The 23301-nt window shown below is 37.7% G+C and overlaps 1 protein-coding gene across 4 annotated transcripts in view; it reads left to right on the forward strand.

Moving 5' to 3' along the window:
- Positions 1 to 19369, forward strand: part of kiaa1549la (KIAA1549-like a) — a 126048-nt gene extending 106679 nt beyond the window's left edge. For 3 of the 4 annotated variants that reach the window (XM_047347800.1, XM_047347817.1, XM_047347827.1), the window contains 10 exons: positions 537 to 661; positions 1337 to 1557; positions 3836 to 3968; positions 6349 to 6590; positions 6857 to 7022; positions 8131 to 8228; positions 11153 to 11304; positions 11393 to 11547; positions 11957 to 12028; positions 15042 to 19369. In XM_047347800.1, coding sequence (XP_047203756.1) covers positions 537 to 661; positions 1337 to 1557; positions 3836 to 3968; positions 6349 to 6590; positions 6857 to 7022; positions 8131 to 8228; positions 11153 to 11304; positions 11393 to 11547; positions 11957 to 11986 — 1322 coding nt within the window. In that variant the 3' untranslated portion in view covers positions 11987 to 12028; positions 15042 to 19369. The remainder of the gene's footprint in view (positions 1 to 536; positions 662 to 1336; positions 1558 to 3835; positions 3969 to 6348; positions 6591 to 6856; positions 7023 to 8130; positions 8229 to 11152; positions 11305 to 11392; positions 11548 to 11956; positions 12029 to 15041) is intronic. The other variant, XM_047347809.1, reaches the window with a different exon arrangement.
- Positions 19370 to 23301: the final 3932 nt, after the last annotated feature.

Raw genomic sequence — 23301 nt, forward strand, 5'->3', positions numbered from 1 at the left:
TTCACTCAGGATGAGTTCTCGCCTTTGACTAGGCCAATGCAACATCTTAATTCTTTTGTTTTTCAGCCATTCTGATGTAGCCCTGTTCATGGCCCAATTTGGTCCTTGCTTCAGTTGTTGAACAGATGGCCTCACATTTGACTAGAATATTTGAAAGCCCAGAGGAGTTCATGATTGACTCAATGACTGCAAGATGTACAGGCTCTTTGTTATAAAATAAGCCCAAATCATAACCACTCTACTACCATGGATGACAGTTGGTATGTGTTTGTTCTACAGTGCTGTGCTTTGGTTTTCGCCATGCATGGCATTGTGCATTATGTCTAGACATCTGTACTTTGGTATCATCTGTTTAATGGACTTTATTCTAGATTTCTTGTGGCTCCATCAAACACAAATTTGCAAAAAGAAAAAAAAAATTTAATTCATTTTTTAGGATTTAGTATTTTGCACTATTGTCTCTATAAAGGCTTCCTTACTTGTTGGATGATATTGTACCTTAGTATAACTGTATACATTACTTGTCCTCTTCCCAGACCCGTATGAGGACCATTCAGGCTCTCTTCGTCTCATCACCATTAAACCCATGACGGCCCAGCCCACCTACTCTTATCCCTCCACCTCCTCACACAGCCAGGACTCCGTGGTTGTCAATGGGGAGGTGAGTCTGCAAAACACAGCTAAACATAACTGGTTTGCTAGATTTGTGATAGATATTTTAAGTTTCATGGTCTGGATGTTGATGCTCCTCACCTTCAGTCTTTGATACAAACAGCAAACTTAAAGATCATAGATACTGTTATGCTTTAAATATTATATTTGATAATATATCAGGTTTTACATAATCAACGACGTTATGTCACATCCAGCATTAAATTCATACAAATTTAAGGGAAACTGTGTCTAATCTGAGAAATTTTCACTTCAGTCGTCTATTATCCCATCCTCCCACCTTATAACATCACATCCCCTCCAGGACACATTGAGCTGTTACTGAATTTAGCTGTTTTAGAGCAAACTGTTTTCCTCCTCTAATCCCTCACCCCGTTTGTCACGTCTCGCTCTTATTCTACCTCTTTCTCAAGCTGAGACTGCCTTAAATTATTCCTTAGCCTACATAACATAATACCAGGAACAACCCCAGGGTTTTCTCCACTATCCCATTTTATAGGTACCCTACGCAGAAGAAAACATATGTTTAAGGTGTGTCAGCTTCTCTGATTTTCCATAATGCAAGCAACAAATACATTTAAAATTTTTCAGATATCTTGCTGAGAAAAGTAAACAGATATGCAATTCTTCTGATGCCAATCCTGAAATTTTTGTTTATTTGAAGGCAAACCACATTGGGCTGAAGCAGAAGTCAGACATTGAGCACTACAGAAACAAACTGCGTCAGAAGGCTCGAAGGAAGGGGTACGGAGAGTTCTCGCTCTCTGAGAGTCTCAACCATGGTTACAGTCACCGTGACAGCAGGCACAACCGGCATGACGGTGGTGTCAAACAGCCCATGACCGCTGAGGAGAAGAGGGCCTCTTTTGCAGGATGTCATAAGAGGTGAGGTGTTAGCTTTATGTATTTGGAGACATCTCCAAATCAGCCAAAGCAAAACCAGAAAAACATCAACAAAAGCCCGACTCTGATTCTGAGCAGGTTTTATTTTAAGTTATACTTTCATTTTAATCGGATCAATTTTTCACTTGTTCCTCACTAGTTTCTCTGTCAGTATCACAGAATAACATTCCCTCAGAATGATGCTGCCATCACCGTGTCTGGCTTTAGGAATGGTCTAATTAACAGGGTTCCTGCTTAGCTTTCCTGTGGAAAAGTAGGCAATTCGCTTTTAGCATTCCATACATTTCCAGGTCTCCATGGTAACTGCTTCTTTCGCAGTTACCATGTACCTTCTGTCTATTTCTTTTATTATTGATATCCATAATAGACCTGTAAGTTTAGTTCAGCAGTGTTGAACTAAATTACTGATGCGGAAGAAACAGTGAAACTTGAACTGTCATGGGCAAATCAAGATTAATATATATATTTATAAAATATATCTGTTTTAAGGCCAGCTAGTTTTAAAACAGCTGTTTTTAAAAAGAGGCAATAAAATAATGAAAATTCTTCCACTTGAGTTCTATTTTCTCTTAATTTCATTACTGATGCAAGGAACTATTAAAGTTAAGGCTTAACAGTTGCTTGATATTGTTATCCACAGTGTGTCTTACTTGTTTGAAACTGATGGATTAATGCATATGTGGTTCATGTGTAACATTAATAATAGTTTTAAGATTGAACTGAAATTTCCAAGCAAATATAATAACAATCTCATCGTCGATTTGTGGCTGTACAGCACAGTTGCTTAGCAACATGTAAAAATTCTAGGACCTGTAAATTAATATCTTACAGTTCACATGTAAAAGAGCCTGTTTTACCTCTACTCTACAATACACTTGCAGCTTGCAGACTGTCCCTACATTCCCTGATCAAATCATGAAAACTGCATTACTCTTTGAAATGCAACTTATAAGACTGGAGACACTGCACATATTAATGTGTCTTTCAGATCAGGAGTACAGTGTGTATAAGACCTCTTGCACAGTGAGAAGGTTTTATATGATTAAAACACACAGTAATGTGCTGCAGGATTTAAGTTTGTCTTCAGGGCAAAGTGTGACATTTTATTTGAACATTTTTAATGTAGAAATCTTTATTCCAATCTTTAGATCATCACAAATTACAAAAAAATACATTTGCTCTCATGTGTATCTGCAAACTGTACTACAGTAAATAATAAATACACATTAACTCTTTACAAATAGAGATGTTCTCAACCTCAGCCCTCCAGTTTGGTATTTTCTAATTTACAATACAAGCTGAAGGTTCTATCTCTTAAATGTTTGTCCCTTTAAATATTTTATTTTCTGGCTGATAAGTTTGTTTTAGGGGACAGTGAATATGCATGTTTTTTTTTCCCAATAAGTGATTGAATGAATAGATTTTAAATGACATTCTTAGCAGCACACCTTGACATTAAACTGGTTTAAACTTTCCAAATAAAATCCTGTTGCTGAATTCATTAGCTTAGACAGCAGGTGTTATGTCACAAAATTAGGCACAATAAGGCGCAGTTGCTTGAACTAACAGGTAAAAGTAGCAATTTGTAAATTTCTACTGCTTGCTTGTGTTTTAAACATTTTTGAAAAAAATACATAATGTATTAAAATGTAAGTCAAGTTAAACAAAAGCAAAAAGGAAATACTAAACTAATAAAAACATTTCTGAACAAATTTTGTTGATCGCATCCTCTTGATTTTTATCCACCCAAAACCATAATAATTGTTTGTTGGAGAGCTAAGTCATAAAAGCATCTTGGCTTTAAACCCCGTTTGGAATCGGGAACATACATTTGGTATTAAATGTTATTTAGAAAATGGTATTATTTGCTAGCAAACACATTGGCATTTGCAAGTTTGCTACATTAGCAAACATGATCTATCATATTAAAACAAGGTATTATGCTCACATTAGTTATAATGCTAGTTTTATCTAGAAAGCTACTTACAGCATGCTTGTTTTCAGCAATAAACCTACATACTAAACAAATACACGAGAACATACTTTTGTTTCTTGGTCTTGCTAGCAACAGCTTATGTGTTATCATTGGGTTATATACTAACATTAGCATGTTAAAATGTTTGCTTCAAAATTGTGACTTTCTGTTATCAATTTTGTTTTACAAATGCAAAGAAAACCCCCAAAAAACTATTTTTTTCTTCCTGGCATAAGGAGATATTGACCTGTAAACCTGAGTCATCTGTAAACATCTGGTTAACAGGTACTCCCACTCACGAGAACCCACCTACTGGAGCCGTCAGTCTCTGAGCAACCCCAGCCCAGTGGAGACAGAGATGGACCTGCTTGTTCTGAGGGAGAGATCCAGAAGGGGGATCCGGAATAATGGCTATGATGTAAGTATTATGGACCAGGTCCATCCTCTGAATCAGTGGTTACACATATCGTTCTGGTGAGGTTTAGTTATCTTATTAATTTTGGTCTTTTAATAATTTGTTTGATCTGGTCTTTTCCATGGTGGAATGATTATACAAAATAAAACATGAACAAATTTTAAAAACAAGAACTGAGTGAATAATTCACCCAGTTGAAAAAAACAGAGTCAGTATTGTACTACAGGCTGAAATACATAATTACACCACAATAATATTTTATTTAATTGTGTAAATGTCCTTTAGCGTGTTGTACTTCGACTACACACTTTGTAGTATCAACAAGCTTCTGTCATAATTCTGGCTGAATATTTCACCTCTCGTCTTGGCAGAATTGGTAGAATTCCTTTAAACTGCATGGTTTACTGAAACAGACTTGGCTTTTAAGCTTAGTTGACAATTCTTGGATTGATTGTTATATAAGCTTAATGTAAGCTTTCCAAAACCATTTTTGATGTGTTTTTGATTGTTGTCCTGTAGTGTACCATTACTACTGGCAACAAACAGGGCCACGGCATGATGCTACCACCGCCGCAGTGGTGGCGGTGGTAGCATCATGCACTGCTTGACAATCAGTGTTGTGATTTTACTTCTAAAACCTGAATACAATTGGAAGAATTACAAATCTGTGGACTAAGATTAAATGCTGGATTTGGTTTAGGAATATTTGTCAGGGTGTATGTAAATATTTGAGATTATTTGTACCATTTTCACCCTGTATGAATTATTAAAAGAAATTTAAACATACTCACCTTATTCTTGTTTTTAAAGTAATTAAACTTAGTTACTGTATAACCATTACGCCTTAAAAAAGAACAGTTTAAAAAACAAACAAACATAAAAAAACATTTCAGATTATTAAAAAGGCCAGAAAATAAAAATCCTCTTGGATATATTTAATGTACTGGCTTTTTCTTTCAGGACCTCTGGCTGAAAGAATTCCTGCAGCTGAAATTTAGGTTCAGCAAGACCACACTAAGCCTTAAAATCAGATTCTCTCTGAAGCTGCAACGCAGCAGCTCAGGTCCTCTGCCACAGCGATCAGTTGACTCACTGGGTCAAAGTAAATCACTGCCACTTTGCCAATCTATGAAAATAATCTCCTCTAAGTATTTATAACTTTAATCCTTCCCTTCTTTCAATTCAAGCTTTCAGCTCAGACCAGGAGGATTAACAAAATTACCTTTCCATGAACTTCATAAACCTACACATAACAAAGATAAAGACATGACCGATTCCTTTATTAGGAGCAAAAAGTTGGAAAAGGGAAGAAAAATGAGTGTAATATCTTTCTGCTGCAACTGATGCACTATAATGACACATGCGACTGTGCTACCTGGCTGAATGTCAATGGCTTCAAATATAATTACAGCCTGATCATGGATTCAGATGGGAGGCTTGATAGCGGTTAATTCCCCTAAAAGCACGACAAGAGGCACAGTGTTTGTGCACAGATTAGGAATGTAAATATTCTGTTTACCTTCTCATGTTTACTTTTGAGCTGCACAATTGTTGTCATAAACACCCTTCATCTATCCATTCATCCACGCTCAATACCTGCTGACCCTTGCAGAATTGCGGGGGGGTAGGGGGTCGGTTGATGTCTATCTTCAGCGGTAATTGGGCAAGAGGCAATTTACTCCCTGGACAGTCCATCACGGCAACGCAGTGAGACAGACACACAGGACAAACAACCATGCATACTCACACCACAAACTCATAAGCACAATTTAGAGAGACCGATTGATCTAACAGTCATGTTTTTGGACTGTGGGAGGAAGCCAGAGTGATGAAAACCCATGTCTGCAAAGGGAGAACACTCAAACAACCCAGGTCCACATTTCAACCCATGACCTTCTTTTTGTAAGGCAGCAGTGCAAACAACTGCACCTGTTTCAGGTTTTTATGTAATGTAAAATATTGAAAAGGAGTTTAACATGCTATTTTAACAAAGCATAATGTTAAATTTAAATTAATAATGATAATTTACCAGAGCAGAGACATTCTGTCCGTTGCTGTTCTATACTCTTACACAAACACATTCTTTTTTCTAATAGCTTTTCTAGCTTTTATGTTGCTCATTTACTGAGGCCAGAAAAGCCCTATGTGTGCACTTCTGCTTTCTTTGTCTTGCCTGTGCCTTTGGTTTTGAATCAGTTTTTTTAGGGCTGTCATGCTTGCTTACTTTTTCGTGAACTTATAATGAAATCCATGGAGAAAAACAGCTGAAAAACTATTAGTGGTTACAAGTTTGGGTCTTTGCTGTCAATGTTATTAAATGTTACTTTGGGAAAGATAATGATTGCAGTCCCAGGCTTTCTGAGTGTACTTGCTCCGTTTCCAGGGTGAACCGGAACCGTTTGAGGAGACCAACGTGGACCGTCTGATGAGCTCTCTGGGTTACAGAGGAGGATCCACTGGAACCGGGACCAGCAGTTTGGGGGTGAAAGCTCACCGTGGCTCCGACTCCTCCACACTCAGCTCACAGCCATCCATTGACGAGGTCCGCACGCAGATGCACATGTTGCTTGGCAACGCTTTCAGCCTGGCGCCTCCGGATCATGACCCTCCCTCCCCTCCAACTAAGTAATTTTATTTTCCTCACTGTTGCTTTATCTCCCAGCACATCTGCATCACTCACAGCATTGTGTAGAAAAGCGAGAGGTCCCCTGGTGCACAGTTTGAACTTTTGAAGAGCAAACATCCCACTCTCAAGCTGTTTCTCAAAAAGCAGAATACATTTAAAGCCTGAACATGTTTACTCAGTTTTCCAAAGCATACTGGAGAGACACAGAAGTGTATAAAGAAAATTTACTTTACATTTTTTTATACCATTTCTCTCACAATTTCAGCCACCACCATCACCACCACCATGCCCACAGCGTCTACAACCCCTCCCATACCAGCCACTACAATGATGGTGTGACCAGCGCCCCGGGGACTATGAACCACCCCTGTGGAGGAAGGGGGAGGAGTGCAGGTTACGAGGACATGCATCAGTGTAGCCTGCCTAAACCAGTAAGCACTAAATTAAAATATGAGGTGTTAAAATAATAATATTGGAAGTTGAGTTTTAGGTTCACAGTGTCTTGCTAAAGTATTTTTATTACTTTAACCTTTCCACACTGCATTAAGTTACAGCTACAAACTTTTATGTAAATTATTGTGATTTTCTCAGATCAACATACAGTGGTACATATTTGCAAAGTGAAATAAAAATGAAAGTTTGGTTTTAACAATTTTTGCAAATAAAAATCTGAAAAGTCTTGCATGCATTTGTATCCTGGCCCCTTCATTGTAATACCCCTGACTAAAATCCAGTGCATCAATTTGCCTACAGAAGTCATCTAATCTCAACATGTCTACAACTGCTGTGTGGAGGGTGCAGAGGTTTGTTAGTAAGCAAACAGCATTATTAAGACGAAGGAACACAGCAGATGGGTCAGGTATAAAGTTGTAAAGAATTTTAAAGCAACTAGTTAAACAATATCCCAAGATTTGAACATTTAATGGAGCACTGGTAAATATCAGAAAGAAAAAATAGTTTGACATTATTTTGGCAAATAATGCTAACCATATTTTTTGTTTGTGCAACAAGGGCACCTCTCACTAAAAGAGTTTGGGAACTGCTGATGTAGGGGACACAGTAATCATATGGTAGAAGGTACTTTGCCCAGATGAGACCAAAACTATGTGGGGTGCAAACCTAAAACTGCACAATATTGTGAACACACCATCCCCACTGTGAAACATGCTGGTTGCAGCCACTTGTTTTTAGTGGAGCCTAACATAGTTGATGGAAAGATACACAGATGGAGTTAAATACAAGGAAATCTGTTCATGTTAGCTGTAGCTTCACAACAATAACCAAAATAACCAACAATAATCATCTAGGATCACACCAAGGTACTTATAAGAATGGACTCTCCCAATTTCTGTCCCATTTGCAGTTTTAATTGTAGGAATAATAGTTGGCAATGGTCAGTGACAACAAGGGAGGAGGGTTAAATAGACTAATGGGAATAAAAACTGACTGCTTAAATTTCTAAACCTGTCTACTCATTTTTTGTTCTAAGTTGTATTTTTTTTCTGTAATGTACATCAGATCTATTTATGCTCTTTGTAGGGTTTCCGGTTCACTCAGCTTCCTGATATGGGCATCGGTTCTCCCCCACCTCTAATCCCCTCCAGACCAGGACCGCCACCTGGGACCTCAATACGATGGTAACACACACTAACTTAAACACAGAAAAGTATGTCCCCGTACGTGGCATCATCTACCGGAAAAAGAAGAATAGAACACTTTTTCCCCTCAGTAAAATACATTATTTATAACAGTTACATATGAGCCATAAGATACACGCAAAGTCAGCTTACAGAAGATCATCACTAATAACATTTAAGGGCTCTCACAACACAGGAGGATGAAAAGCATCAGAATCTTAATCAGCATCATTTGAAGTGACTCTGTGCCACTAACTTCCCACTGTCAGGTCCATATGTTAGACTCCATCACGTGAACTGAGCATGCTCTTCATTTCAATACTGATGCTGTGTGCCCTGTGCTGCTGGGCACTTTAGCACTGCAGAGAGTGATTGACTGCTTAGATGCTCAGGTTTCCAAGAAGAAACGTGCTCGCCATCTAGTGGGCTATGTATAGAAAAACCTGCAGAGAGCACAAAGCTCCAGCTGTGAGAAGTGACACACTTTATATTGAACCCAAAGTTGAGTTGTTAAGATTTTCATTAATAATGCCGATAATGAGAGAACTTTTAAAATGCTCAATGAAATCCAAACAGTTTTCTGATTTAAATGCCGATTTTAGTGAGTAATCACTCAGCTCTGCACACTTAGCTCCTCTGTGCCCCTCTGGGAGGAGGGGAGCAGCATGTTAATTCCTCTTTAGTATGCACTGTGCAGCATTAATGGGCTCTGTGCGTTATGGCTCTGGGATCTGTCAGTGACCTCATCTGTCCTCTGGCTCTTCACAGTGATGCAACATCCACAGTGTTTTTACAGTGCAGGGAACTCTGCTGTGATGAATCCCTTAGTTTTATTTTTAAAATTGCTAAATTAGCTAATTAGCAAATGAGAATTTATTTTCTAAGGTAAGGTGAGTTTGCTGGCCAGTCAAGCACAGTAGCGCCATGGTCATTGAACCAGCTTTGGGTACCTTTGGCAGTGTGGGCACTTACCAACTCCTGCTGAAAAATGAAACCAACATCTCCATAAAGCTTGTCAGCGGAGGGAAACTTGAAATCCTCTGAAGTTTCCACATAGACACCTGCGCTGACTTTGGACTCAATAAAACACTCTGAATCAACGCAGCAGATGACATGGCTCCTTAACTCATCTCTGATTCTGGAAACTTTACAGTCAGTGATGATTTGGGGAGCCAGTCACTTCAAGCAACATGGATCCTGGATCCTGTGTCTCTCTAATATTCCTGCAGACTCTGGGACCTTGATTGAAAATTTTAAATTTACTTTCATCTAGAAAGAGGACTTTGGACTCCTGAGCAACAGTCAAGTTCTTTTTCTCCTTAGCCCAGGGTAGACGCTTCTGACGTCTCTGCTTCAGGAGTGGCATAACTCACAACAAAAGAGTTGTAGTCCATGTCATGGATATATGAAATAAAATAATCTTTTAATTAGGTTTTAATTTCTTGAGATGCATGATTATTTTGTTATAAAAACACACTAGTCAGGCTTATGTTAGACTAGAAACAGTTAATCAAAGTGATTATAATGTCTTGTTTTAAATAAACAGTGGTAGTTTTAATTGTATTCTGCATCCATTTCAATTCACAACTTATCTGCTGATTCAGCCTTTTTAATATCTTCACTTTAGACTGCCTTTGATAGATGCTGCTAATTTCACGCTTTTGCCAATTCATATTTTTGCAGTTTCAGTCAGTTTGTAACCATCTCCTGAGAGATGAAGCAGAGTTTTTTGCCGCAGGATGTTTTGTGACGATCACACATCCTTTCATACTTGCTTTAGGGAATTTTCATAAACAGTTGTTTTCTATATTCTACTCATAGTTTGCTGCAAAAATAGGGTTCTCTCAGCAGGAGGTTGTGCAGAGGTATTTTGATTTAAACTTGGGTTATAACCTGTAGTAGAACAGCCAACCAGACTTAATAGGAATCAGAACCACAGCTAATAGACAAATATTATAGTTTACAATTAAACTAAATTATGCGTGAGAATTGAGCATTTTTTGATTATTTATTTCCATACTTAATCAAAATACTGAACTGCCAAGACAAATAAAGTAATAGTCAGTACTCAATGGTATGAAATAGAGATGGTTTGAGACAAAGTGAAAATGCTTAGGTATAAAATGGTGTAGGGGTTAAAATGACTTCCCTGACTCATAAACTAAAGTATTGTTTTATTTCTTACCATTCAAGCAATAATTCAACTTTCTTCTACGCTTTTTCACTGTTTATGTTGAACTCTAAATAACTGTTTAAAGAAACTGTTTAAAGTGCTCTCACTGCATGTCAGATGACATTTCTGTTGTTTTGTCAGCCAGCTTCCCTGCCTACTGCACTCTGTGAGCTGAGAACTGAACTGTCTGCAGAGATTAAACATAAAACCTCTTAGAAAGTCACTTTTACTGCTCTAAGTGATTCAACTTAAAACCCAACATCCATGCTCACGTTTTTTGTTTAAATTATTTATAAAAACCCAGCAGGAGGTCTTGACCTTAAGTCTTTTGAGACCCTATTTTAAAAATCACAATTGACTAGAGAAATGGAAGCATTTAGCGGGTTTGCATTTACATTTTTTTGCATAAAGATCAATACTTGTACTCCAAATATAACTGAGAATATGAGAAATGTAAAAACAAAAAAACCTTTGTTTTGTCTCATTTTATTTTCCACGATAGTTTTACTTTATGCTTTCATCACAGGTCAGATTTAATAAGAGTTTACACAAGGACCGGAACCACAATTAATGGAAAATAATATACAACGTCTTACAAATAATTTCATATGCATTTTGTTTATGCTTTATTGTATTCCTAAGCAAATTTTGATATCAGAATTTTAAAAAGTAGATGAAGCTCTAGTTTGGTTTTGCTGATTGTTTTATGGTTGCTTTCTGTTTGGAGTTGACATCAGTGTCTCTTCTGCAGCAACAACTCCACCCCTGATGTGAGTCTGAAGCCCCGTGTGTCTGAAGCGTCAGATCTGCAGGCCCAGCAGCACAATGGCACCCCCTATCTGCCGCTCGCCAGGACACCTTTCCCTGCTGTCACCGTGGATCAGTCCATCAGCACCTACTCAGGTAAGACAGTGTAAGCATGGATGAAGACTGGTGACAGAGAATGACTTCAGGTTTTTTTTTTTTTATAATATTCATTTCATCTTGACAGGAAACCCAATCACAGCAGTCTATGCTATATCAGCCAACCGCCCGGGTTACTCTGACTATTTTGTCATGTCTCCACCATCATCATACCGGAGCCCCTCCTGGATGTCCTACCCACCCGAACCTGAAGATCTACCACGGCAGTGGAACGACACACCTGTAAGACAATTTGCCCTGTTATGATTTTTTCAGAAAAAAGACTTACTGCCAAGGGTGGCAAAAACTGTTTTTAGATTAGGGGTCAATTGCTTTTCTCACATAGGCCAAGGTTGATTTGGACAGCCATTTCTCCCTAAATAAATGAGATTATCACTTGAGAACTGCTTTCTGTATTTAATCAGATAGATTTTCTTTGTCTGATATAAAATATGTTTGATGATCTGAAAAATTTATGTGTGACATAAAATAAATAAAAAAAAGAAAACAGAAAAATCTGTAAGGGATAAATACCTTTCCATGGTATTGTAAATCTCTGTAATGCCTCTAAGCACAAATGAGCTGTGTGATTTTACAATGGGTGATACAGCTCTTGTGTTTTCCCTTGTTTTTTTTCCCCTGATCTCCACAGAACTCACGTCACCTCGAGACCATCTGCTGAAGATAGCCGCTTGTGACACTGAGCAGAACACTCGGTAAACTGGTGGGTCAGATTTGCCCTGCTTATTCTTTTAATTGAAGAAATGTTTGTCAGATGCCATTATTTTACATCTTTGTGTAGATTGTTTTACATGTCTACAATGAAAATATGGTTTAGGCCTCTAGCTGTAGTTAAAAACAATCACATGCTCATTTAAAATAACAACTTTAAAATATTTTACAGATTTTGGCTTCATGTGGTTCAGCTTTTTAATACTTAACTTCTCCGACTAGTTGTTATAGTGCTGCAAGTCAAAAGTCCAGTCATGACAAATGTTATATATATATAGCATCTTGAAACAGTCATTCCCAAATGTTTCAGGTTCTGACCCCCAAAATAACAGTGGAAGAGACTCGTGACCCCAACTATTAGTTCAGTATAGAAGCATCACTGGTAGGTCAAATTAACAGTTTTGTTGTCTATAGAGTTGGCATCAATAGGCAATAAATGATTGCATCTACCTGTAATTACAGGATTTTTATTTATTTTGTAATTTATAGCGGTAATATACTTTATATTATTATCTTTCCTTAAAATTTTGTTAATTTTTGAAGAACATCTCAGGACCCCATGTAGTTTTTTGACTTGTGACCCATGTGTTGGGTCCATGTAGGGTCCCAACTCCAGCTTTGGAACTGCTCTTTACGAATGAGAAAATCTACGTCCACTATATCCCAAATAAAACGTTAATGTTTAGCAGTCTTTGCAGCATGTATTCAATTCAGTTCAATTCAATTCAATTCAGTTTTATTTATGTAGCGCCAATTCACAACACATCGTCGTCTCAAGGCACTTCACAAAGGGTTCGGAATGGTGCGGGTTTGTTGGGGAGGTTAGAATAAACTACTGAGTGTTAGAGTTTGGACATTTTAGAATGGGCTATGTGTAGGGGTACTAAGTAAAATAATAAACTGATAAAGTTTGTTCATCTAGAGCCCACTGGTGGCCATTGGTATACTAAAAACCACAAGGATTAGTTTTTAGTATACCAATGGCGTAACCTGACTCCCCCTTACTCCTTCCAACAGGGAGGGAGGAAGGCAGAGGTAAAAAAAATAAATGGTGAGTATTGTTTCCTGTTGCATTGTGTGAAATGTTTAAAATGGGCTAAGTCAATTCAATCGAATCATACAGATTTCAAGTCAGGTACATACATTCCAATTAATCGTAACCATTGAACAGTGCAGTCAGATTCAGTTATTTATTCAAATTGGTTAAAAGGTTTTTCTATGTAAGGAAACCCAGCAGATTGCATCGAGTCAGTGACTTGTAGCAGTCACTCCTCCCGGATGAGCATGTAGAGACAGTGGACAGTCACTGGCCTTGACTTTGCAGCAATCCCTCATACTGAGCATGCATGTAGCGACAGTGGAGAGGAAAAACTCCCTTTTAACAGGAAGAAACCTCCAGCAGAACCATGCATATCAGATTTTAAAGTCATCTCTTGCATCCAGCCTTCGTCAGGTGTCCACACAGATTTTCAGTTGGCTTTAGTTCGAATATCCAACTATGATCTTACATTTTCTTTAGGTGAAGCCTGCATAAAGGAATGTCACAGTAAAAATGAGATCCACCTAAACTTCATCTTTCTAGAAGACACTTTAATGTATTCCTAATTTCATCCACTTAGACGAAAGTCCCTGTTCCAACTGAAGAAAGTAACCCCACATCATGATGCTGCCACCATCTTGTTTCACACTGGGGGTGAAGTTCTTTTGATGCACTTTTGGAATTGTGGCCCAATATTTCTGGTTTTGTTTCATCAGACCATAACACTTTCTTTCCTACAAGGTTTTGCAGCCTTAGTCTAGACATGTGACGATTACAGGATATTGTAGCGCATATACAGTAGAATACAGCCAATAATAAACAGAAATTACAGCAGCTCAAAAACTGGTCTTTTACCTACAATTGCTGGGCTTGACAGTTAAAAAGAATATATGCACAAGCGGGGGGTTTCCAATGCTGCACCATGAAACACAGCCTCCTGTAGCTTAATCAGTCAGAATCAGGTTCAGAAAGCACAAAGAGGGTTTTGGCAATAGTAGGGTATGCTTAAGTGTTGTTCAGATCCAGGATTGTGCACAAACGTGTTTAAATCACTCCATTTGTGAGTAGCATTAACTTTAAGAGAACCTTGAATTTAGCAGTGCTGTTTTTACACGATGAACTCCAACCCAGCTCCCCTCGGGGCCATTAAATTGTGCTTTGTTCGAAAGAGAACACTGTAAACTGAAACATTTTTAAGTTACTTACAAAAGAGTAATAACATTAATCCTGTAGGCAAGAGACCAGTGACTTCTTCATGTCTCTCTTCACAAGCGTGGGGCTCTGGCTGTTAGACACATACAAACTAGAATATCGTGAAAAAGTTCAAAATGTTTGTGATTAATTTCAGAAAGTGTAACTCATACCTTATATTTATTAGACAAATTTCAAGCCTTTATGTCTTGTAATTTTGATGATTAAAACTTGCAGGAAATGAAAACATAAAATTCAGTGTCTCAGAATTTGAATATATCAATATTTATTTCTCTGCATTTTATTTAATTTTCAGAGCACTTTACTTTTTGTGTTTTTGTCCTACAAGTTCTTGAAGCTTTTTTGGGATTTGATCAGGCTAAAAACTGTTTTTCTCAGATAGATGAATTTGAAAGCACTTATCACATTTCACAGATTAAATGACTGTACTGAAAAGAGTGAAAAAAGCAGCCAAAGTCCTGTGTAAAACTGGGAAAGACCTTCAGGAACTGATGAGAATGATTGACCAAGACCACTTTAGAAGGGTCGAAGTAGGTTAGGCTCATAGGAAGCAAAGTGCCAACAAATTAGAGGTGGTTTAAAATCTTTTCATCGTACTTCTGATTTATTGGTTTTAGTTTTGAAACTTGTGAACTTAAATTTAAACGTGTTCACTTTATAGACAATATTTCCAGGCTTTTGTTTGCACCATTATCTGCAATATATGCTTCTTACTGCTTCTATTCACTTCTTTTCATCCTTTTGCTTCCTGCAGGCATTTCTGTGGCCACATAGACAACCTCTTCCCCTTTGAAGGGACTCTGCAGCTTCATCAACTCTCATCCTCCCTGACCTCCACCTTATCAAAGTACCTGTGAGCACGGTTAGATGCTCCACAGTTCCTCTGCCCCAGGAAATCTTTCGCTTTCTCCACTTTAATCTCTACCAATGAGATCATCAGCCATATTCTTCTCTTTCTGTATTCTGAGCTACCCCTGGCCTCTGTAGTATGTTCAGGCCCCTCTAACTCTCCTGCAGTGACTACAACTGTACAGCCAAAGGCCCCTCACACTGGTTGGTGAAGCTGAGCAGAGCTTCCTGCAGTGTGAAAGAACATCGTGAGTACAGCACAGCGTGGCAAACTCCAGGAAACATTTGCCATCTTCCCAGCACATGGTGGCACACAATTATCAGTATGTTACTGCCCCAGCAATGGCCAATACTACTCCTCGGCACTGGACCAAGCCGGTCTGGACTGGACTGGAACTGTCGAACTGACGCAAAACTGTGCTTTTTTGATTAATCCAAATTCCTCTGTAAATCTTATACAGCTGGTAAATATGTGTATTTTAAACTTGAGTTAGGAAGGAAATCAAGGAAAAAAGAACAGCAAAAACAACAAAAAAATCTCTTGTCTCAAGGTGTCTTTAGTTTTTGAATATTTGTGTGCTTTTGTCTTATATGTTTGTGCATTGGTTCTTATCAATGGACTACTATTCAAAACAAGACCGTGGGTGTTGTTCAGTCACTCACAATATTTTAAGCAAAAAATATGTTCCATTCTTTGAGGCAGAAAAATCAGCGTCTTAGTCGTGCGTGGTTATGATGGCTTTTTCTATAACAAATTTAACATTTTCCTTTAGTAAGTTCAGTAATGAAATGAAGAAGTAATCACAATGTTCTGTCGATCATCTGATGATGACATTTTTGTCTGTTTATTGTCACCTGGGTCAGACTGAAATCATGCAACCATTCTAAGATTTGTTTCCATCGTTGAGCGCTGCGGATAACAGGAATGACGCTCTGTTTGGATGATTTTCAGTTGTACTTTAACCCAAGTCTACTCTGTTGTTTGAACACATCAGTATTGCGCTGTTTTACTTGAAAGCTGTCCACCGTATTCTACTGTAAAAGAAACTCAGACATTTTTATTATTTTTGTCTATATGAGGACAGGTTTAATATTTGGATTGTGATGTAGGACCATCCAAAAGACTCGCTGGACTCTGAATAGCCAGACACGATAAGGATAACATCCATTGTTGTAAATAACAGATGATTTAATGAAGAGATTTATGCAAGCAGTGTTGGAACGAAACCTCGCTGGAAACTACTCTGATGCCATTTTCCTTCTTAGTTTCTTGGTGTTTATGTTGAAGAATGGTCAGACTGTTTTTGTGACACTTTGACTGTATGAAGGTTGCACACATTTCAGCATCATTTGTACTACGAAGCAGTTTTGCTGACAACCAGGGTTTCTGTTAGAGATCTGGGAGTCAGAAATTTGAATTAATATCACTCCTCATGGAGAATAATTTACTTTTTAATTATTTATTTGAACTGTTCTATTTCCAGGGTAGAAATATTATACAACATAAAACTTCAATGATTTTTAAAAACAAGAATATGGTACATAAGGGTACACAAGTAAATTTATTGTAGATTTTCTCTAATGAACAAAGGCTAATAATTACTACATACACTCACCTAAATTCTTCAAAAGGTAGTGCTGAAGGTTCTAGAACATCTAGAGCAAGGCCTATCAGCATCTGGTTGATGATGATCATCATCAGTAGGTAGTTTCTCTTGGATTTGACAAAACTCATTGGACTGACCATTACTCAGAAAAATTTGAACATCCCAGGAAGGGGATTTGTAGACTTACATGAGTTAGCGCCATCAAACAGCTCTGTGTATGTAGCACCACTGAACAAAGGTCAGGAAGAAGACCCAAGCTGTCGTTTTTATCTAGTTAGTACAGGAACGTCTCAGGAACCAACAAGACTCAAATTTACCTTTAACTGGAAACTGATTGAACAACTTGGCTCAAAAAGTCAAAGTGAAGCTTTTAAAACAAACACTGCATCAACTGTCAAGCATGGTAGTGGTATCATAATCCTGTTTGGGTGTTTTACTGCCAGTTATACAGGCAGCGTGCCATGAACTGGAAATCTCAGCAACACCAACGTCACTGTCCACATTAGCCTGTTTTACATCACTAAAGACTGAGACTAAGAAAAAAAGTTTTTGTTAAAAATCAACACCGATAAGCATGACTGAAATATGCAGCTGCCTACATGGACGTGTGTAATGCCTCCTGTCAGAGGAGACAAGGATTAAGCTATTTGGCCACAATGTCAAGAAGCATGTTTGGAGGAGTAAAATTATTGCTTTCACACCTAAGAATGCATGGTGGTGGTAGCATCATGCTGTTTCCTTGCTAGTGGAAAATTCTTTAACTTAGCTTTTAAATCAACAGCTAGATCGACGCTACTTGGATGCAGTTGGGTGTTGCTAATCAGTGATCCTAAACACATAGAAAATGGTTGCCTGGAAACAAAACAATTCAAATAAATTTTACAATGTCGGTCAAGAAAAGTGTTCAAATATCTAGACACAATTTTATCAGAAGCTTGTTGATGGCTTTAGAAGTATGTGGATAAAGTGCAACTTGCTAAGGGACTTTAAGCAGATATTATATTGGGTGTTCCTAAATATTTAAGCCTGTAAATGTGGTCTAATTGTGTTAAACCCACATAAGAAGGAAACTTTGTTTGTGGTACAAAAAACCCCAAAATTGAACCTTGAGTTTTGTCGATAAGCCACTAATCCTGCTTTGTAGTACTGACGTCTTAAAACAAAACTAACACAATTTCAAACTGACAGGAAAGTTAAGAGATGTAAAGATATAACTACTGTATTCCTGGCACATTATTAACAGTAATAGCCATAAATAGTGGGATTAATGCAATATTTTATTATCAAGAATATCTAAAATGTATCATTTTCCATTGAAGAACTGAAATTCTGTGAACACTCTGTAGTTCCGGCTAGTCATCATTTAGATGTTAGTAACGGAGGTTATAGCCATATATTAACATCACTTAGTGATCATAAAAACAGTATTATGTCAAAATAAATGATACCAAATAGCTGAAACACTGAGACACAGAATTTGAAATTAGTGTAGATATAAATTTAATACAAATGGTTAGAGTACATTTACTGAAGAGACAATTCAGAGCAAAACTAATGCAATAGGTAATAAACTGAGCTCCTCTGACTGGAAACTGTAAAGCAAGCTAGAAAATGTACAACAATGAGACTCAACTAACCTGTAGGTGTCTACATATTCAGAAAGAAACATAACAAGACCTAAAGGTGTTTTCTTTTTGAAAATGTTATGGTTGTATTATATAGCTGGAGAAAGCACTTTGTCTATGTGAATTTACACACCTAATGTTAAAACTGAAACAAGGGAGTCTCAATAAAAACAGATTTACTCTAAAGGATCAGCTCAACAATAACCTTTATTGAATGTTGAATTTATAATTTTGTTAGCTTTTAAGCCTGCACTGAAACCACTGAAATAGGGGAAACATATAAAGAAAAAAAGAATTAGGTCATTTTGAAGTTGTTTTTAATGTGGACTGCACTACTTTCTGGCCGTGGATATTTCTTTTTTTTTTAAACAAATATTTTTAAAATTTTTAAATAGACATACAGTATTTGCAAAGGTGCTGAATAAAGCATTAGTGTGCTTTTTTCCCCATTGTTCCACTTAGGGTGTGATAAATACAGAGTGAAAGCAGGAATAAGATGGCAGAGCTTTAGTAGGATGATCACACACATTACTGCTCCCATGTCATTCCAGGACATTTAGAACTGCCACTGTATTTTTAAAACCATCCTCACTGTACAGACTCGTGTAGTTAAAGACAAAAGAGAGAGAAAAAAACTTCCCTTCATGTTTCTGATTTAAAGAACCTGTGTTAAAGCGATAGATGGTTGGTGTTTCTTTTTATCTTGGTTTTGATTTTAGCAGCAGTTTGAAAGAAACTTGAAGCTCGGCTGGACGTTTATGTGCAATGTTTCCGCTGTACTTGGTTGACGGCGAGATGCTTTCATTGTCGACGGGCTTCGGGATGGACTCGGTATTAGTTTAAACCCTGTCATGATGCTGTGATGTCATGATGGCGCCAATGATGTCACACTGTCGTCACTTTGGTGTTCATGAGCTCACAGTGGCGATATGAATGCTCTTGGATGTAGTTAAGCTGAAAACTTTGGTGAATTTAAACAATAAATACAAATGACAATTGAACATTTTGGTCCGTTTTTCCTCTGTTTTTTGGAGCAATGTCAATTTAACAAGTGCATTTAAATAACATTAAATAACATGTATTTTAAAACATTTTTATCTTCTATTTAGTTATTTAGTTCAAAATGTAAGTCCGTTTCAGCACACACAGAGTGATAAGTTTCAAGCCTTTATTTCTGTCAATTTAACTGATTATGAATTGAAATGAAAACCCCAAATTTTCTTTCTTAAACTCTTTGGAAACCCACCAAAGGTCATTGCTTTGCATTCACAGTGCTGAGTCCAAGCACATTGATGGAAAGTTGAGTGGAAGACATAAAGAAAATTATTTTTTTAGAAAATGTGCTCGAGCAATAAGGATGACAACCGCTTTAAGAGGATCTTAAAGCAAAGCCCATTCAAAAGTTAGGGGGGTGGGAGATTTACAAGGTCACCATGCATATACCTCATGGACCATGGGCTAAAACAGCTACACTGTTGTGTTAAACCATTCCAGAACTAGAAACAATGTCAGAGCATCTTACCTGGGCTAAGGAGAACTGACTGGACTGTTGCACGGTGCTCAGATGAAACTAAACCGAGCATTTAATTGGGAAATTAAGGTCCCAAAGTCTGGAGGAAGAGTGGTGAGATACATAATACAAGATCCAGTGTAAAGTTTCCTCAGCCACTGACGATTTGGGGAGCTGATACAGCTGCTGGTGTTGGTTCACTGTGTTATTGTTTGACTCCAAGTCAGCGTAGCCGTTTACCAGAAAATGTGAGGACACCTCAGACACAAACTTTATCGCGATGCTAATTTCATTTTTCCGCGAGATGGCAAATAATACCTGTTAATACCAGATTAAATGTCCATGGTATCATGGTTTTGAATGGCCTTCAGGCCTGCCTGATCTTAACCCCACAAGGAATCTATAGAGTATTGTCAAGAGGAAGATGAGACTCAACTGAACCCAGCAATACAGATGAGCTGAAGGGCACTGTGAAAACAACCTGAGTTTGTGTAATACCTTAACAGAGCCACAGTCTGATCCACCCCCACTGCGCTGATGTAGTAATTAATGCAAAAGCAGCTCCAACTAAGTGCTTCTATTGTACATGATCATACTGTGTAGTAAGCTGACATGTCTGTAGTAAAAATCTTTTTTAATGGTCTAATGTAAATTGTCTGAGAAATTGTTTATTATTATTATTTTTTTGTGCCCATCCCCTTTATGTCATGGTAGAAAGCTGCATTGCATCAATGCGGAAGGTCTATAACATTCAGCTTCTGTACTGCTACCCACCCATTATCCTATTAAGACAGTGTATTGCCCACGGCCAAAACTGAATAGATTAAAAAATAATGTAAAGGAGGAAATCATGAAAATCTCATAAACATAAACACAAGTCAGACTGAAAAGAAAAACAAAACAATTAAATGTGGCTTACTGAAAATAAGATTCCTCTCTTCAAAGACTTTGTCACAAATCAGGTCACTAATAGCAATCAGATTGATTTATTTTGCCTCACAGAAACCTGGCTGCAGCAAGAGGATTGTGTTACTATAAATGAGTCAACTCCTACTAATTATTAAAATTTTCACATTCCTCGAAATACTGGTTGAGGAGGAGGAGTTGCAACCATCTTTCAGTCCGATTTATTGATTAGTACCAGACCAATCAATAGCTACAACTCTTTTCAATATTTAATCCTTAGTTTTCCTCATCTAAATTGCAAAGCGCTAAAACCATTTCTGTTTGTTGTTTTGTACCGTCCACCAGGCCCTTACTCTCAATTTTTAGATCAGTTTTCAGACCTTTTATCTGATTTAGTGTTAAATACAGATAAAGTTATTATAGTGGGGGATTTTAACATTCATGTTGACGCTGAAAGTAATAGCCTAACTATAGCCTTTAATGCTATCTTAGACTGGTTCTGTTAGATCTCAGTGTTGCATTTGATACAGTCGATCACAATATCCTCTAAGAAAGGCTGGAATATGCTGTAGGGATCAGGGGAACAGTGCTAGGCTGGTTTAAATCTTATTTGTCTGACAGATTCCAGTTTGTTCATGTAAATGATAAATCATCTTCAAACTCCAGGGTTAGTTGTGGAGTACCACAGGGTTCAGTACTTGGGCCAATTCTCTTTACTATATATATGCTTCCAATAGGTAAAATTATCAGGCAGCATAGGATAACTTTTCAATGTTATGCTGATGATACTCAGCTTTATCCATACATCCTGATTAGCCCCACCAGTTAGATAGACTACAAGCATGTCTTGAAGACATAAAAACTGGGATGAGTTTAAATTTTCTGCTTCTAAATTCTGACAAGATAGAAGTTGTCATTTTTGGACTGGAGTCTTTAAAAAAGAAACTGCTTAGTCAATCACTTAACCTGGATGGCATTAAATTGACTTCTGGTAATAAAGTAAAAAACCTTGGTGTTATTTTTGACCAGGAGATGTAATTTGAATCCCATATTAAACAGGTTTCTAGGATTTCCTTCTTTCATCTCCAGAACATTGCTAAAATTAGAAATATCCTATCCAGGAGTGACGCTGAAAAACTAGTCCATGCATTTGTTACTTCAAGGCTGGACTATTGTAATTCTTTACTATCAGGGTGTCCACAAAATGCAGTTGAAACCCTTCAGCTGATTCAAAATGCTGCAGCAAGAGTTCTGATAAAAATTAAAAAGAGAGATCATATTTCCCCTACTTTAGCTTCCCTTCATTGGCTCCCTGTTAAATCCAGAATAGAATTTAAAATTCTCCTCCTCACATATAAAGCCCTTAATGATCTAGCTCCATCATACATCAGAGATATGATTGTTCCATACGTTCCTAACAGAGCACTTCGTTCTCAGACTGCAGGTTTACTGGTGGTTCCTAAAGTCTCTAGAAGTAGAATGGGAGGCAGATCCTTTAGTTATCAGGCTCCTTTCCTGTGGAACCAGCTCCCAGTTTTAGTCCGTGAGGCAGACACCCTGTGTCTACCTGTGACAACTTAATGCTCACCCTCTACCGATGATCCACATGGCCCTGTCTTTCAGTGTTTAACCCTTTCTCTCTCCTAGACATGGAAATTGACTGAGCTACTACTGTGACTAACTCTGTGCTCTCTTTCAGACTCTAACCTTGAAAACTGGCTCAGAGTTGATCTGTTCTTTCTTTCTAGGTGAAACGACTAAAGGAGCTACATCCATTAACATTGACTTTTCCTTCCCATAGAAAGGACTAATGGATCAGTGCTTCTATGTTTTTTTTGTGTCTCTGCTCTGTTCTCTCAAACCCCCAGTCGGTCGTGGCAGATGGCCGCTCACACTGAGCCTGGTTCTGCTGAAGGTTTCTTCCTGTTAAAAGGGAGTTTTTCCTCTCCACTGTCGCTACATGCATGCTCAGTATGAGGGATTGCTGCAAAGTCAACGCCAGTGACTGTCCACTGTCTCTACATGCTCATCCAGGAGGAGTGAATGCTGCAAGTCACTGACTCGATGCAATCTGGTGGGTTTCCTTTGATAGATAGAAAAACTTTTTATCCAATTTGAATAAATAACTGAATCTGACTGCACTGTTCAATGATTAGGATTTATTGGAATATATGTACCTGACTTTTGTGAAGTGCCTTGAGACAACATGTGTTGTGAATTGGCGCTATATAAATAAACTGAATTGAAAACTGAATTGAATTGAAATTGAATTGAATTGAACATGCTACAAGCTACATTTTGAATTATAATAAACATTTACCCTGAGGCAATAACCATCCAACTTCAGCCATAATCATCACAGTTACCAGAAACAAACATTGAAAGTTATCCCCCTGTGTGTAACTAGTCTACAAAAACTATGAGTTTCAATTTTTTATTTTGAAATAACTTTTCAAAGATAATTCTTATTTACAGAGATGTACCTGTAGTGATAGATGACATCAATATTTATTAGTA

Source organism: Girardinichthys multiradiatus, chromosome 2 (genome assembly GCF_021462225.1).
Source record: "Girardinichthys multiradiatus isolate DD_20200921_A chromosome 2, DD_fGirMul_XY1, whole genome shotgun sequence".
NCBI lineage: Eukaryota > Metazoa > Chordata > Actinopteri > Cyprinodontiformes > Goodeidae > Girardinichthys > Girardinichthys multiradiatus.